This window comes from Neophocaena asiaeorientalis, unplaced genomic scaffold (assembly GCF_003031525.2).
Source record: "Neophocaena asiaeorientalis asiaeorientalis breed wild unplaced genomic scaffold, Neophocaena_asiaeorientalis_V1.1 scaffold578, whole genome shotgun sequence".
Taxonomy (NCBI): Eukaryota; Metazoa; Chordata; class Mammalia; order Artiodactyla; family Phocoenidae; genus Neophocaena; species Neophocaena asiaeorientalis.
The window spans coordinates 37,099-52,240 of NW_020174932.1; the positions used below are offsets into that span (position 1 = coordinate 37,099).

General features: G+C 39.2%; 1 protein-coding gene across 1 annotated transcript; it reads left to right on the forward strand.

Moving 5' to 3' along the window:
* The first annotated feature begins 808 nt into the window (after nt 1-808).
* Nucleotides 809-14,986, forward strand: KLHL41 (kelch like family member 41). The gene is made up of 6 exons (XM_024761428.1): nt 809-1,994; nt 5,811-5,968; nt 6,089-6,196; nt 8,913-9,098; nt 9,768-9,914; nt 14,621-14,986. The coding sequence occupies exons 1-6, from the start codon at nt 885-887 to the stop codon at nt 14,730-14,732; spliced, it is 1,821 nt and encodes a 606-aa protein (XP_024617196.1). The 5' UTR covers nt 809-884; the 3' UTR covers nt 14,733-14,986.
* Nucleotides 14,987-15,142: the final 156 nt, after the last annotated feature.

Sequence of the window (15,142 nt, forward strand, 5' to 3'; positions counted from 1 at the left end):
AGAATATCTTTAGTGATCATTACTGTATGTGTGTAGATTTTTTCTTTCCCTAGGGCCGACTTTTAACCTTTTTTTTTTCTTGTCTTAATGTTTGCCACATCAAATCCTTTGTAGAGCAAGGCAGGGTGTGAACAAATAATTTCATAATTTAATTCAATACTAATTATAGTTTTTCCACTTAAAAATACCGATAATTTGGAATGTCTTAGAAAATAGCAGTTTCTCTGCATTTATTTTCAATCATGATGGGGGGATATTATTATTTTAAAGGTTTTTTTTCCAAAAAAAATCTATAATTATAGTACCTAAGTAGAAGTCTTTGTTTCCTACTTCTAAAAGAAGATTATATATCCCACTGTTTTGAGTAGAAAATAAAAATTTGTAGCAGTTATTGGAAAGGGGATCTTGCTTATGAGTATCCAAATGAACTCAGCTCATATTCTTGAACTTTGCATCATTAATTCAGATAGCCAAGTAGCTTGCCACTAGACCATTTTTAGCGGACTGACTCATTTTTATGATTCAGTGTTCTGTTAGTTTAATAAACATTTTCTTGCGGTAGCCTTTATTAGCATATCTTCTAATGCTTTATGTATTTTAAAGCTTTCCACTTCATTTAAATCTCTTGTTTCTTAGCTGTGTCCTTAGTGATTAAAAGTTCCAGTTGTTCCTTTCAATCTGTAACAGCTGCAAGAACTCTTCTTTCCAAACTAGCTCTCCTAAATTCCCTTGTTAGAGTTGGTATCTATATTTAGCTGGTGGGATTAAATTGCAAAGGCTTCAGGCTGGGCAAAGCACACTGATCTGCCTTTTTACTGCTAGACCTGTGTGCTGTGAGGAGCTAAGGCCTTAGTGTCCCCTTCCTTACCCAGGTTACTCACAAAATGGATTCCCAGCGGGAACTTGCAGAGGAACTGCGGCTTTACCAATCCACCCTTCTTCAGGATGGTCTAAAAGATCTCCTGGATGAGAAGAAATTCATCGATTGCACACTGAAAGCAGGTGACAAAAATCTTCCTTGCCACAGATTGATTTTGTCAGCTTGTAGTCCTTACTTCCGTGAGTATTTTTTATCTGAAATTGATGAGGCAAAAAAAAAGGAGGTAGTACTAGATAATGTGGATCCTGCTGTACTGGATTTAATCATTAAGTACCTGTACTCTGCCAGTATTGATCTCAACGACGGAAATGTGCAAGATATTTTTGCATTGGCCAGCCGCTTTCAGATCCCCTCCGTGTTCACTGTCTGCGTTTCTTATCTTCAGAAAAGACTCGCTCCTGGTAACTGTCTAGCTATCCTAAGATTAGGACTTCTTCTTGACTGCCCGAGACTTGCCATCTCTGCCCGTGAATTTGTGTCTGATCGCTTTCTACAGATTTGTAAGGAAGAGGACTTCATGCAACTGTCTCCACAGGAGCTGATCTCAGTCATTTCCAATGACAGCCTAAATGTAGAAAAGGAAGAAGCTGTATTTGAGGCAGTGATGAAATGGGTGCGAACAGACAAAGAAAACAGGGTTAAAAACCTTAGCGAAGTGTTTGATTGTATCCGTTTTCGCCTTATGACAGAAAAATATTTTAAAGATCGTGTTGAGAAAGATGATATAATTAAAAGCAACCCAGAACTCCAGAAAAAAATCAAAGTTCTCAAAGATGCCTTTGCAGGCAAACTCCCAGAACCTAGCAAAAACACAGAGAAGGCTGGGGCTAGTGAGGTGAATGGTGATGTTGGTGATGAAGATTTACTTCCTGGTTACCTGAACGATATTCCCAGGCATGGAATGTTTGTCAAAGACCTCATCCTCTTGGTTAATGACACAGCTGCAGTAGCTTATGATCCCACGGAAAATGAATGCTACCTTACTGCACTGGCTGAGCAGATCCCCAGAAATCATTCCAGCATTGTTACCCAGCAAAATCAGGTGTACGTGGTAGGAGGCCTCTATGTGGATGAAGAAAATAAAGATCAACCTCTACAGTCGTACTTCTTCCAGGTAAGAAAGGATATTTTCATATATGTAGAGACATAAAGGAAAGGCTGTTAGTCACCATCTAGTTAGCTGACTTGTGAATTATTCAGGTTGCTTGTATTTTATTCTTCTTGATGTGCTATTCCAGTCCCTTGAATTTTCATTACTTGGAGGGCGGACAAATATTTGAATCAGTTAACTGCTTGTTAATATTTAATAAACGTTTTGGTAAAGAATGAGGTTCTATTAATATTTAATAAACGTTTTGGAAAAGAATGAGGTTCTAATTAATGTATAAGTGATGGCTCACAATTTTCTTTATGCACTTTTACCCAAAATGTCATGTTTATAGTTGATTGTGACTGTAACCCTTTAAAGTCCAGTATTTTAGTAAAAACGAAATTTAATCTTGTGTCCTCTTTCTGAAAAACAGGTTACTGTATTTCCCCAAATCAAAGTACTTTACACATTACAAAATGTTATAATTGATCAGATTTTCTACCTTCTTCCAAGTTTCCTTGAACTGATTTGAAGTTCCTGGAGGTAGCATTTCATCTCTTATTTATGGTTACTGCCTAAAATATACTTTTGTTGAAAATGAAAAGAACTTGTATACATATTTTACATGCTTTGGATTACCTTCTAGGAAACACTGTCTACACAAGTGTCACTCATTTGGATTAATTGTATTTAGAAATATTTATGATAAATGATCAAATTTATTTGGATCAGAGTTGTACTTAGACATATTGGCAACTTAATCTGTATTATGAAACCATAGAAGTTTCCAAGAAAACACACCCTCCTAAACTAACACTCTTTGTAGTTTGTTTGAAAGGAGTTCGTTTCATATTATCAACACATTATATTTACCAGTTTATGAAGGAGTCAGTGGCTTAACCTTCATCTTTAGTAATGTCAGTACCAGTACTTTGTAGCTTACAGATAGTTCAAAAGAGTTTGTTTAGGTCATGGCTACTTATGGCCTGGGGTTTATGGGCACTTGAGTTGGAAAGGCCAAAGATAAGCATGTGTAGAATGTCATACCACAGTCACTGAATGCTTTCAAAGTGTGTAACATACGGTGCATTTATAAAGCACACTTTTTTTTTTTTTTTTTTTGCCGTACGTGGGCCTCTCACTGTTGCGGCCTCTCCCGTTGCGGAGCACAGGCTCCAGACGCGCAGGCTCAGCGGCCATGGCTCACGGGCCCAGCCGCTCCGTGGCATGTGGGATCTTCCCTGACCGGGGCATGAACCCGTGTCCCCTGAATCGGCAGGCAGACTTTCAACCACTGCACCACCAGGGAAGCCCTAACGCACACTCTTTAACCAGCTTTTTCTAATCTTGAAAAATGTAATAATACATGTTAATCACGGTTCTTAATTTTCCAAGTTCCATTAAAGAATGTTAACTATGAAATATGATTACAGCTTCTATTTTATTTTTATAAGTATTTGAATGTGGGCCAGAAAATTTCCTAAGCCCTAATTTTAAATTCAGATAAATTTCAGGAAGGGTAAATTCAATTGAAAAGGCAATAATTTTATCTAGGAAGTAAAAATGACATCAAAATACAGACAGATACCTGGAAATCATAGACCCAAAGAATACTTAATAGCCTTATCTTTATTCTCTTCCATCCTGTTACTGCCCTTGCTTTTATTGACACAGCCTCTCATTTCTGAAACCTGCTTGATGTTGTTCCTTTTGGCTACAAAAGGTTATACAAAGTTGAAAGGGTCGACTCCCTGTCATTTCCCATGCCTTGCTCCTTCTAAAAGGCACAAATAGTGGGACAAGATGCCAGGATAAAAACACCTGACTGTAAAAGAGGGTTATGACTCACAAGAAAATATATGTATGAGAATCTCAGGCTTTGTATTTTCTGCTTGGTCACCTCTGTTTAAAATGTATTAAGTTAGGATTCATATGACCTTTGATTGTATACTAGAATTAGATTATGAGAATTTTTTTACCTAGGTAAGAGCCAGTTTTTTCCATAGACTTAATAGTTTCATCAAATCTTTGAACACCACATCTTAAAGTAATCTAGGTCCAAACTCTAATTTTAAGGGTGAGAAAACTGAAGCCAGAGAGGTTAAATAGCTTGACAGCTCATCTGTAAAAAAGCCTGGCAGGCAGTCTGCTGTCTCATCTGCTGTAGGAAGTGCCCTATCCAGGGTAGTATGGGTATGTAGACAGTATTGTGTAGTGTGGGCTGTAAACCCTCCGGTTTGGGATCATGATGGCTGCTGTTCCCATTATAAAAAGACAAACTATGAATTTGTATAGCTTGCATCAAGTATCACTTAAAAGCTCTGTGAGTTTGTGCAAATTATTTAAACTTTCTGTACCTCAGTTTCCTCATATGTAAAATGGAGAAAATAAAAGTCCCTATCCTGGAGGACTAGATGAGATTATCTGTGTCAAGCATTTAGTATGAAGCCTATCACAGAGTAAAAACTCCATAAATGCTCATTATTACTGGTACTATACTACATACCACTTTATTGATAAATAATTTTTTTTCAAGAAATTTGAAAACAGGGTTTCCCTGGTGGCGCAGTGGTTGAGAGTCCGCCTGCCGATGCAGGGGACACGGGTTCGTGCCCCCGTCCGGGAAGATCCCACGTGCCGCGGAGCGGCTGGACCCGTGAGCCATGGCCGCTGAGCCTGCGCGTCCGGAGCCTGTGCTCCGCAACGGGAGAGGCCGCAGCAGTGAGAGGCCCGCGTACCGCAAAAAAAAAAGAAAAAAAGAAAACATTAGTGATCACAGTCTGGATGTTGAAATTTGTGACTGCAAACTAACAGTGTATGTGTGGGGATCAAACCGGTCATCTCTGCTAGTTTTAAATAGTACTTTGCTTTAACCACGGTTACTAGACCAGATAGAGATAGGCTTCCATAGGGACCCCTCCCTATACCACAGACTTTAATATCTGCATCTATCCTTGGTATCCAATTATTCTGGGTTTTATTCCTTTTTCTTCGACTGCATAGAAGTAGCACTAGAGAGGACAACAAATCTGTGAATGTGCACCCTCAGAAAGCAGTTTTCTTGTGCTTTGGTGTCCTAAAATGCAAAGTGGAAAATCTTAAAATTACCAATAGTAAGTGCTAAAGCTGATGCCAGCCATATCAGAATCACCTATCCCAGAGCGTGGGCTCTTGGAGCGCTGTCTTAGGCTTGTAGAACTGGCAGTAGCAAAAAAAAGCAAAGTTACTTCCTAATATAAACGCGAGAGAGAGAGAAGGGTATTTTAAATGACTCCCTGAAAAAGGCTAGGAAGTTATAGGCTATAACACCTGCCTATATCCGAAGTAATAAAGTGAAGCATGGAGAACCTAAAAATGTTGAAGGAAAGAAAAATAATGCCTAGTGCCCCAGCTGTCTGTGAACTGAGCGACAGGTCCAGCTGTCCCGGGCGCCAGCTTGGGAGCATGTTAAATATAGCATGCGGGGTTCAGTCACATACTGTGACCCTCTTTTTCCCCAGTATCCTAAAAGTATTATGAGTCCTTGTTCAAACCTGAACAAGGCAACATGGGAAGAAAATTTAACAAGAAATCTCACAGTTCTTAACTCATCTCCGGTGACTATTTTATTTTCTCTTTCTTCAAGTTCTGCAGGTTTGAGTACTTTTAGCTATTTTGGTAGGCCAAGTAGCTTTTCTTATTTTTCTCAGTAATTCAAAGGTAAAATATGATCCTTTTGGGGTTGTAGTTTTACTTTTGAGAACTTTGACTATCTCAATGAATTCTAAACAACAAAGTATAGCATATTTTTTGGTACATCTGTAACAAGCTCCACAATTCCTCATATATTCTTTCTTTCAGCTTGATAATGTAGCATCTGAGTGGGTTGGACTTCCACCTCTGCCTTCAGCCAGGTGTCTCTTCGGTCTGGGAGAAGTAGATGACAAAATCTATGTAGTTGCAGGCAAAGACCTTCAAACAGAGGCTTCACTGGATTCAGTATTGTGCTATGATCCCGTGTAAGTTGGCATGACATTCTCGTTTCCTAAGCATTCAGGTATATGAGTGCCTATATCAAAATCATAATTTTAGAAACTGAAGTTCACTGAAAGCATATAAATTCTATCTTCTGATTTTAGGGCAGCCAAATGGAATGAAGTTAAAAAACTTCCTATCAAAGTCTATGGCCATAGTGTGATTTCACATAAGGGGATGATATATTGTCTCGGAGGAAAGACAGATGACAAGTAAGTACCCTGACATCTCCTTATGGTTTATATCCAAGTGATTTTTTTATTACAAGGGTTCCTTCCTGTTTTCACTTGAATCTACACGCTGAAATAGGACTTGGTTCTCACCCATAACATTTTGAAAGTAAAATTTCAAAAAGCTATTGGAGGATATTTAAAATGATTGATGAAGGAAAACTGTATACAGTTTTAAAGTTGCTAAAGTCAATTTCTGTATGCCCAGCATATTGCTAAGAACAAACATAATATCTCCATCATAAGCATTCTTACAGTGGAAAAGCAGCATTTAGGAACATAATCAAGCCTTTTATTTGGCTAATTTATAATTATATTTTACTACATTAAAACCAGTGGGCTTTTTATTCATTTAGCCATAAGTAGATACAAATTAAGTGTATCTCTTTAATATAATATTTTAAATATAACTATTAAAACAATAGTGCTTAAAAATCATGGATTTGTACTTTACATTCATCAGAGAGAATTTAGATAGTTGAGTTTGAAACTGGTGACTGGGGACTGAAAAGGGGGCAGTTCTTTCCTCAGCAATGTTTCACTTATTTACTCCTGGACAGGTGATATTCAAAATATTTAACAACTGGTCACAAGCAGGCACTGATCAAACAGAATAGATATACCTGATATACCCAGTAGCACCCAATCTCTTATGAGAAAAAGAGGATGAAGTTTCATATAACTTGCTTTCTAGGTACTTCTCAAGGGATAGGTAATTAGGAAAGAGATCTTATACCCCCAAGGGAGAAGTGAGTTTAGAGTGCTCCAGAAGTCAGTCAGTTAAGCCAGTAGCCTGTCTGGTAAAATGAAGATTTTTAGCTTCAATAGTGAGAACAAATTTCCTGCCCCTGAAAACTCTGCCTAATTTGGCTTGTATCATTTACCCAGTTTGTTCAAGAGATGCCCAATCCTGGAAAGGGAGTCAGAATTAAGAATTTAAGGGCAAAGCAGGAAAGGAGAGTAAAATATGGAAATGTACTAGAATTAAAGAACTGTATGTTGTGCAGTTAATAGTTAATGACTATTACTCAATTAAAATGACATATATTACAGAAAATATGATTTTTAAAAGCAAAGGGTTTTTATACAGTCTGTCCATATTCAAAGATAATATATTCTGAAATTTTGATGTCCTCCTTAATGCCAGATATTCCCATCAAATAAACATTTAAAGGAAGGCCATATTATAAACACACTCAGAGCAAAATCTTGTTTGGAACATTTTTCCTGAGTAATAGAATGGAAAATCTGTATTAAGCAGTGTTATGACTGGAAACATAGTGACTCTGCCAAATGATTTAAATTGTTTCCTTCAAGTAGTATTAGTAACTAGGAAATTGATGTGTCAGTAAGAAGCATGCAGGTCTTGTCAGTAAGAATACATTAATCTTGAAAATATGATTAACCAAAACAACATTGCGGGCTTCCCTGGTGGCACAGTGGTTGAGTCCACCTGCCAATGCAGGGGACACGGGTTCGAGCCCTGGTCCGGGAAGATCCCACATGCTGCAGAGCAACTAGGCCCGTGCGCCACAACTACTGAGCCCCCGTGCCACAGCTACTGAAGCCCACGTGCCTGGAGCCCGTGCTCTGAAACAAGAGAAGCCACCACGTGAGAAGCCCGTGCACAGCAACGAAGAGTAACTCCTGCTCGCTGCAACTAAAGAAAGCCCGCGCAGCAACGAAGACCCAATGCAGCCATAAATAAATAAAGTTCCCTTTAAAAACAAACAAACAAACAAAAAAACCCAGAACATTGCTTGACAAATGCCAAAGTCAAGAACTTTGAAAAGAGTCATTACCTAAAATAAGCACTGAATTATACTAGTTATCGCCACTGCATTTGAAGAACATGATTTTGGATCGTGTTCTTATGGAGGAGTTTTAAGATAATACTCATAGTCATATATTAGAGGAAATGCTTCTACTCCAGATATCTGGTCTTTTATAAAACTAAAAAAAATTGTCCTCACAAAAAGTTGAGATTTTGTTTGGTTGCTTTTTGGCTTTACCAAATATATCCACTTAATCAATTCTTATTTGGAATTCGAACTCCCATCAGTAAATTATGGAATCATAACAACATACTAAGAAGGATAATTCAGGTAAGTCCAGGTTTTTCTGGTACCATTTAGCATACAAAATTGTTTTCATTACCCATCAGCTCAGATGACTAGTTGTCTAATCTTTAGTCCCAGATTTCTTAAAATGCATTGGTATATTAGTGGTAGACTAAAATAAAATGAGCCATCATATTGCAGTTACATTTAAAATAGGTACATTCACACCTAGTTATTTCTTAAGTTAACTGATTCATTCTTAGGATATTCAGATAATGAAATGAATAAACGTCTTTGTTACTGAGGCACAATAAAGGGTTTATGAATTTTTGTTAACTCTATTGTGTATTGAATTTAGTAGCAGATAGGATTAAAATCTACTCTGCCTGGGCCTCTAGGCAATTGCCAAAAGTAAAGGACCCTACCTTCCAGTAGTGTAATTAAGATTTAAAATAGCTTTAGTCCTCATATTTGGAATTGTCCTTTGCTTGGTGATATATGTTCAGATTAAGAATTTTCCTGATCCTCATTATACTACATATTTCAAACGAGAAGCAAAGGTAAGTGATTAGTGAAGTTGCTTCTTTCAAAAAAGCAAGCTTCTAAAAGGACCATTTTGTTGTATTTTATGTTTACAGAAAGTGTACAAACAGGATGTTTACCTACAACCCCAAAAGAGGAGACTGGAAAGATCTGGCTCCAATGAAAACCCCTCGTTCCATGTTTGGAGTGGCAGTTCATAAAGGCAAAATTGTGATTGCTGGAGGTGTCACTGAAGATGGTCTTTCAGCTTCAGTTGAAGCTTTTGACCTCACCACCAATAAGTAAGCTGCCATCTCTTACTACAGAATATGAATCACTATATGTTTTAATTTCTAACTTTGGATAAAAATTAAGCTTTCCAATTAGGACATGGGGAGAAGAGGCATGAGAGGACTGCGTACCGGAAAAAAAAAAAAAAAGGGTTTGGAGATTTCTTGAGACACTATGGAGATCAGTTTTTAAAAATTCGTATTAGCATTCAAATGAAATCCAACACAGTAGGGCCTAGGAGCCCTAGAACTTCCCCCCAAAACTCCACTATTTTTTTTTTTTTTGGCCACACTGCACAGCATGTGGGATCTTAGTTTTCCAACCAGGGATTGAACCCGTGCCCGCTGCAGGGGAAGCACAGAGTCTTAACCACTGGACCGCCAGGGAAGTCCCTCAAAGCTCCACTATTTATGGCATACAGTTTGATAACCACTGCTGAAGGTGCTAACTAATGAAGGTGAAGTATTCTTGGATTGACATATTGAGGGCTTTAAAATCTAATTTGGTTACATCTTTCAAATAAAGGAATATTTAGATATTTTCCAGTAGCAAATTTAATCTTCTAATTTTGGATGTTTATGCTACTTGAAGTTTTTAATTATAATTTCCTATAATTGTTCGGTAAATACATTTGGCATTTTTTAAAGTTTTACATTAACTGTATCTTCAATAATTACTAGGTGGGAAGTAATGACTGAATTTCCCCAAGAAAGAAGTTCCATCGGTTTGGTCAGCCTGGCTGGATCCCTGTATGCCATTGGTGGTTTTGCCATGATTCAGCTGGAGTCTAAAGAATTTGCACCCACTGAAGTCAATGACATATGGAAGTAAGTTTTCTTCACCCCAATTTTCTGAACCAAATATTAAATCAAATAAGATAAAATAATTTTGAATAGGAAGCCAGACTTTCCCAAAATGCGCAGGCTCAGCGGCCATGGCTCACGGGCCCAGCCGCTCCACGGCACATGGGATCTTCCCGTGTCCCCTGCATCGGCAGGCAGACTCTCAACCACTGCACCACCAGGGAAGCCCTGTATGCTACTTCTTGATAGTAAACTAAACACTCTTTGAACCTGTTGAACTTTTACACATTGCCACTTACTTAATCAAGTACTGCTTCTAGTTAGCTGTGAGCTTGGGAAAGAACTTATCGGGGCCTATTAATCAGAAATTGAGAGTTGGACAACTGATCCTTTAAGCTCCCTTCCAGCTTTAAAAGTGAAATGAACGCTCTAGGCATCCAGTAGAGCAAAGGCTTCCAAACCACTTACCTTTCTCCCAGAGAGTACTTTATTTCCTAAGAAGACAGAGTCTGGAATAAACACTTAAACTCTTGAGTTTTCCATGATTCATGAACTCTATTTTGAATCTAATTTAAGTATTTTTCCAATTTTCTGAGGATTCAGTTATAAAAGCTTTTTAGAAAAGTGAAAAGTAGCAATCCACTTGACCTCCAAGATAGGTGCTGGGTAGGTCTCCCAAGTATAACACTTGCAGTTGTTACTCAATTGAACTATTTTACAGTTAAGCTTAAAATGAATGTATTTAAAAAGGTGTGTGTGTGTGTGTGTGTAGTTTACCATAGTTTCTAATGCAGTGAATGTCACGTAGAGGACCAGTGTATCCAGAAGTCTTGAGAGCGGAAGTGTAACTTGTGTCATGGAAGAAAGTCACATAGTAACATAGCTGGGGCAGGGCATACAGTGTGCAGACGTCTGGTCACTATCAGGTCACCACATGTGCTGTCTTCAGCCCAGGCACCATGCTTGCTGATCTAAGTTTACAGGAGGTAAATCTCAGTTGCCTGAGGTGAGCATGAGTTCATGCTGTATACTCATCCAGAAACTGCCAGACTTACGCTTTACCTGTCAGTTTAAAGGCCAGCCCCACTCCCAAGTCTGGATACCCTTACCTGGCCTGTCACCAGATTGTCCAGAACCTTGGTACTCGAAGTATGGTCTGTGGACCAGCTGTGTTGGCATCTCCTGCGAGCTTCTTAGAAATGCGGAATCCCAAGCCCCAACCCAGACCTACTCAATCTGAATCTTAATTTTAACAAGATTAGTGGGTGATTTGCTTACACATTTAAGTGTATGAGTACAGCTTTGGAAGAGTGATCAGTGAAGGCATAACACTGAGCCTGAGAGTGAAAAGTAGGTAACATTTGTTCTATACCTGAACCAGTACATGCCTTATTCCCAGCTGGTAAACTGGAAGGCTGAAAGGCTGGCAGCTTAACCAAACAATTATTTTGTGCATCAGACATCATTTCCTTATGTTGCTGTAACAGTAACTAACTGTGTAGGGGGCAAGAAAAAGTGGCTATAAAAGGAAGTTAACTGGGACTTGCCTTGTGGCGCAGTGGATAAGAATCCGCCTGACAGTGCAGGGGACACGGGTTCGATCCCTGGTCCGGGAAGATCCCACATGCCATGGGGCAACTAAGCCCATGCGCCACAACTACTGAGCCTGTGCTCTAGAGCCCGCGATCCACAACTACTGAAGCCCATGCACCTAGAGCCTGTGCTCCGCAACAAGAGAAGCCACCACAATGAGAAGCCCATGCACCGCAGCAAACAGTAGCCCCTGCTCGCCAAAACTAGAGAAAGCCTGCGCACAGCAACAAAGACCCGATGCAGCCAAAAATAAATAAATAAAATAAATAAATTTATTTAAAAAATAAAGGAAGTTAACTATGACCTTTCTTCCTCCAAAAAAGAGGGAAGAAGATAAAGAAACTGGAAATTTCCAGCGGAAGAGGTTAGACCTAGCAAGAGGATGAGATGGGAAAAGACTGGAAAGCAGCAGAAAAAAATATGAAATAATGGAGGGCTGGGAAGGTTAGGGTTTTTGGAAAATGGGGATGGGTACTAAGAGTGAATAGGCAGTGATTCTTGACCCTGGCTGCTTTTATTTATTTTTTGGCCGCACTGCGCGGCATGTGGAATCTTACTTCCCTGACCAGGGATTGAATCCACGCCCCCTGCATTGGGAGCGTGGTGTCTTAACCACTGGACCACCAGGGAAGTCCCCTGGCTGCTTTTAAAATATACCAGTGCCTGGGCCTTCATGCAGACCAATTAAATCAGTTTCTGCAGGCAGGGCCTGGGCATCACTAGTTCTTAAAACCTTCCAGGTGATTCTAACATGCAGCAAGCCTTGAGAAACACTTATGTTAAGGAATGGTGCTTTCAGCTGAACACCACATGAGCCACTCTGGATCCTAATGGTGATCAAAAGCCAAGTTGCAGGCTTCCCTGATGGCACAGTGTTGAGAGTCCGCCTTCCAATGCAGGGGACATGGGTTTGTGCCCCGGCCCAGGGGGATCCCACATGCCGCCGAGCGGCTGGGCCCGTGAGCCATGGCCGCTGAGCCTGCGCGTCCAGAGCCTGTGCTCCGCCGCAATGGGAGAGGCCACAATAGTGAGAGGCCTGCATACCGCAAAAAAAAAAAAAAGCCAAGTTGCTTCAACAGAATACTGCAGGAAAAGGAAAGTACAGCATCTCCTGGTAATTTTAGCAGAAGGGATTCTCATTATGGTTTATTTTTGTGATTAAGCAGTGCTTCTCAAAACTGCTTGCTCATTGGAATCACCTCGGGAACTTCAAAAAGCACTGACGCTGCCTCTGTTCCCCTCTATAGATTGTAACTTAATTGACCTGGGATTTAGTTTGGGCTTTGGAACTTCCAAAAGATCCCCAGATGATTCTAATGTGCAGACAAACTTCAGAATCACTGGATTTGGGAAAGGCAAGAGGAGGGGGCATTCATCATCATCTGCTTGGCTGTAAAATTTTAACTTTAGGTACTGGTATTTTCCATTTAGGTAATAAAATCTGGGGCAATAATTCTCAAACCTTGCTGCATATTAGAATCACTTTGGGAACTTCAAAAAAGTCAATCTCTAGGGGTGGGACCCAGGCATCAACATTTTAAATGTCTCCAGGTAGTTCCAATTTGCGAGTTAAGTTTGAGAACCAATGATCTGCAGTGGTTCCCAAGGCAGCATCAGCACCACCTGAGTACTTGTGCAAATCTTTAGTCCTCACCCCGCAGACCTACTGAACCTCTGGAGGTAGGGGCCAGCAAACTGTGTTCTAACAAGCCCTCCAGGTGACTTTGATATGCGATAAGTTGAAAGCCACTGACCTACAGAGAAGTGGCTACCCACTTGCCCTCAACTTCCTAGTGAATTCACACATGCAGAGATGAAAATAACAGTGTACTACATTCTAAATCTATAGACCTTCTTACTGTGATGTAAAAAATAATTTCCATTTCTCATATGTTTTCTTGAAATCATTCCATTATGTAGGACTGACCAAGCTGAAAGTAAAAAATATAACTGCCAGGAAGCAAATGCTTTTAGGCCTCATTTAACCTCAACCTCCTATTGCTTAAATGTGGTCACTTTTTCATTAGATCATTTAAAACTGTTCTTTATCTTTTAATTTGTTGCTCCAAATTTTATATAGATAATCAAGGTTCTTTTCCTGATTAGTGGTAAAATATTTTTTGTCTACTTTTCCCTACATAAAAATCACTCAGTGCACAGTACAGCTGTACAGCTGTTAAATTTGGACCACTGATGTAAGTCAGATAGGCATCAGCTAATTTTAAAATTATTTTAAATCTTACTCACTCCTTGTAGAATGATTTGGGAGTATTTCCTACATGCCAAGTACTGATAGCTTCTGGAGGAGGGAAGATAGCAATGTGAATAAGATATATGTACTTTTGAGCTTGTTGAGGACATAAATATAGGGGAAAAAATTAAAATAGAAGGATAATTGTTATAACGGATACCATACAAAGGACACTGTGAGAAATGAAGAGAAAACAACAAACTGCTTGAGGAAGGTGAGAAAGGCTTCAGAAAGGAAACAGTGTTTAGGAGTTTCTCATGCAGAGATGGCATTCCAGGCATCAGGCAGAGGAAAAGCACACAGGTCTCAAAGGAACCCAAGTTGTCTGTATCTTTATAACCCTGAATATTCAGAGGGGACAACCAGTTCTTACCTAATGTCAAGTGTAAGAGTAGTACTCACACAGGACAATAAAGAGAATGGCTTCTTACAGAGTGACCACTAGTGTCATGTACCATGCTGAGCACTAGTGTATGGGAACAGCTGAAATCATAATCAAAGTGACTAACAGTCCCTGCTCTTCCCAGTTCTTACTCTTTGGTGACCTTGACTCATGGGGACCAGCCATCTTTAGCAGTCCAAAGGTGAAAGATTAATTGCCTGTCTGTTACCCGTCATCTCTGGACGGTATCTGATTCCCGCAGAAGGCTTAACTGCCTAAGCATCCAGATTAAATACCATGCCAGTAATATGGGCATATGCTCAGAGAATGCGTACTTTTGGAGGAATTCAAGTGTTTGTTAGTCTGCAAGTCAGGTGCATCCTCCTCTGGGTAAAAGCCAGTAGGGTTTTCTCGGAGAACAACATTTGTATATTCAACACAGGGAAATCTATAGAACTACCTACTTAAAAACAACTTACTGATTGCTTTCTTTTTCTCCATCAGGTATGAAGATGATAAAAAAGAATGGGCTGGAATGTTGAAAGAAATACGTTATGCTTCAGGAGCTAGTTGCCTAGCAACACGGTTAAATCTCTTCAAACTGTCTAAGCTATAAACAAGGTGAAAAACCATAATAGATAGGGAGGTGGTCTGTTTGGATAATAGGGCTTTAATTTATTGTTTTTAAAAAGGCTATACAGATTCATGTAGAAATTATTCACTATGTTATTGTCCAAGAGATTAGCAATGGGAATCAAAACCCCAAAGTTATTGAATCTTCAATGTAATGATCAGAGCTTAAAACCATTTTCTAAGAAATTAAATCTTAAATTGAACAGATTATTCCTTTTGTTAATCTGTCTCAATCAACTGTAAAGAAGCTTCCTAAATCTGAGTTTACTAATCCTTTCCTTTGCATTGTTGAGGTAACTTTACACTTGTTTTCTACTACAAATGAAATTGGAGAATGAAATATGTACATCTGCATTTTCTAAAAATGTTTAAAATAGCAAAAACCTTTCCTCA

Coding starts and splice junctions, on each gene's coding strand:
- KLHL41 (XM_024761428.1), top strand. CDS start 885: ATGGATTCCCAGCGGGAACTTGCAGAGGAACTGCGGCTTTACCAATCC. Junction 5,969..6,088: donor GTATTGTGCTATGATCCCGT/GTAAGTTGGCAT, acceptor TTCTGATTTTAG/GGCAGCCAAATGGAATGAAG. Junction 6,197..8,912: donor GGAGGAAAGACAGATGACAA/GTAAGTACCCTG, acceptor TTATGTTTACAG/AAAGTGTACAAACAGGATGT.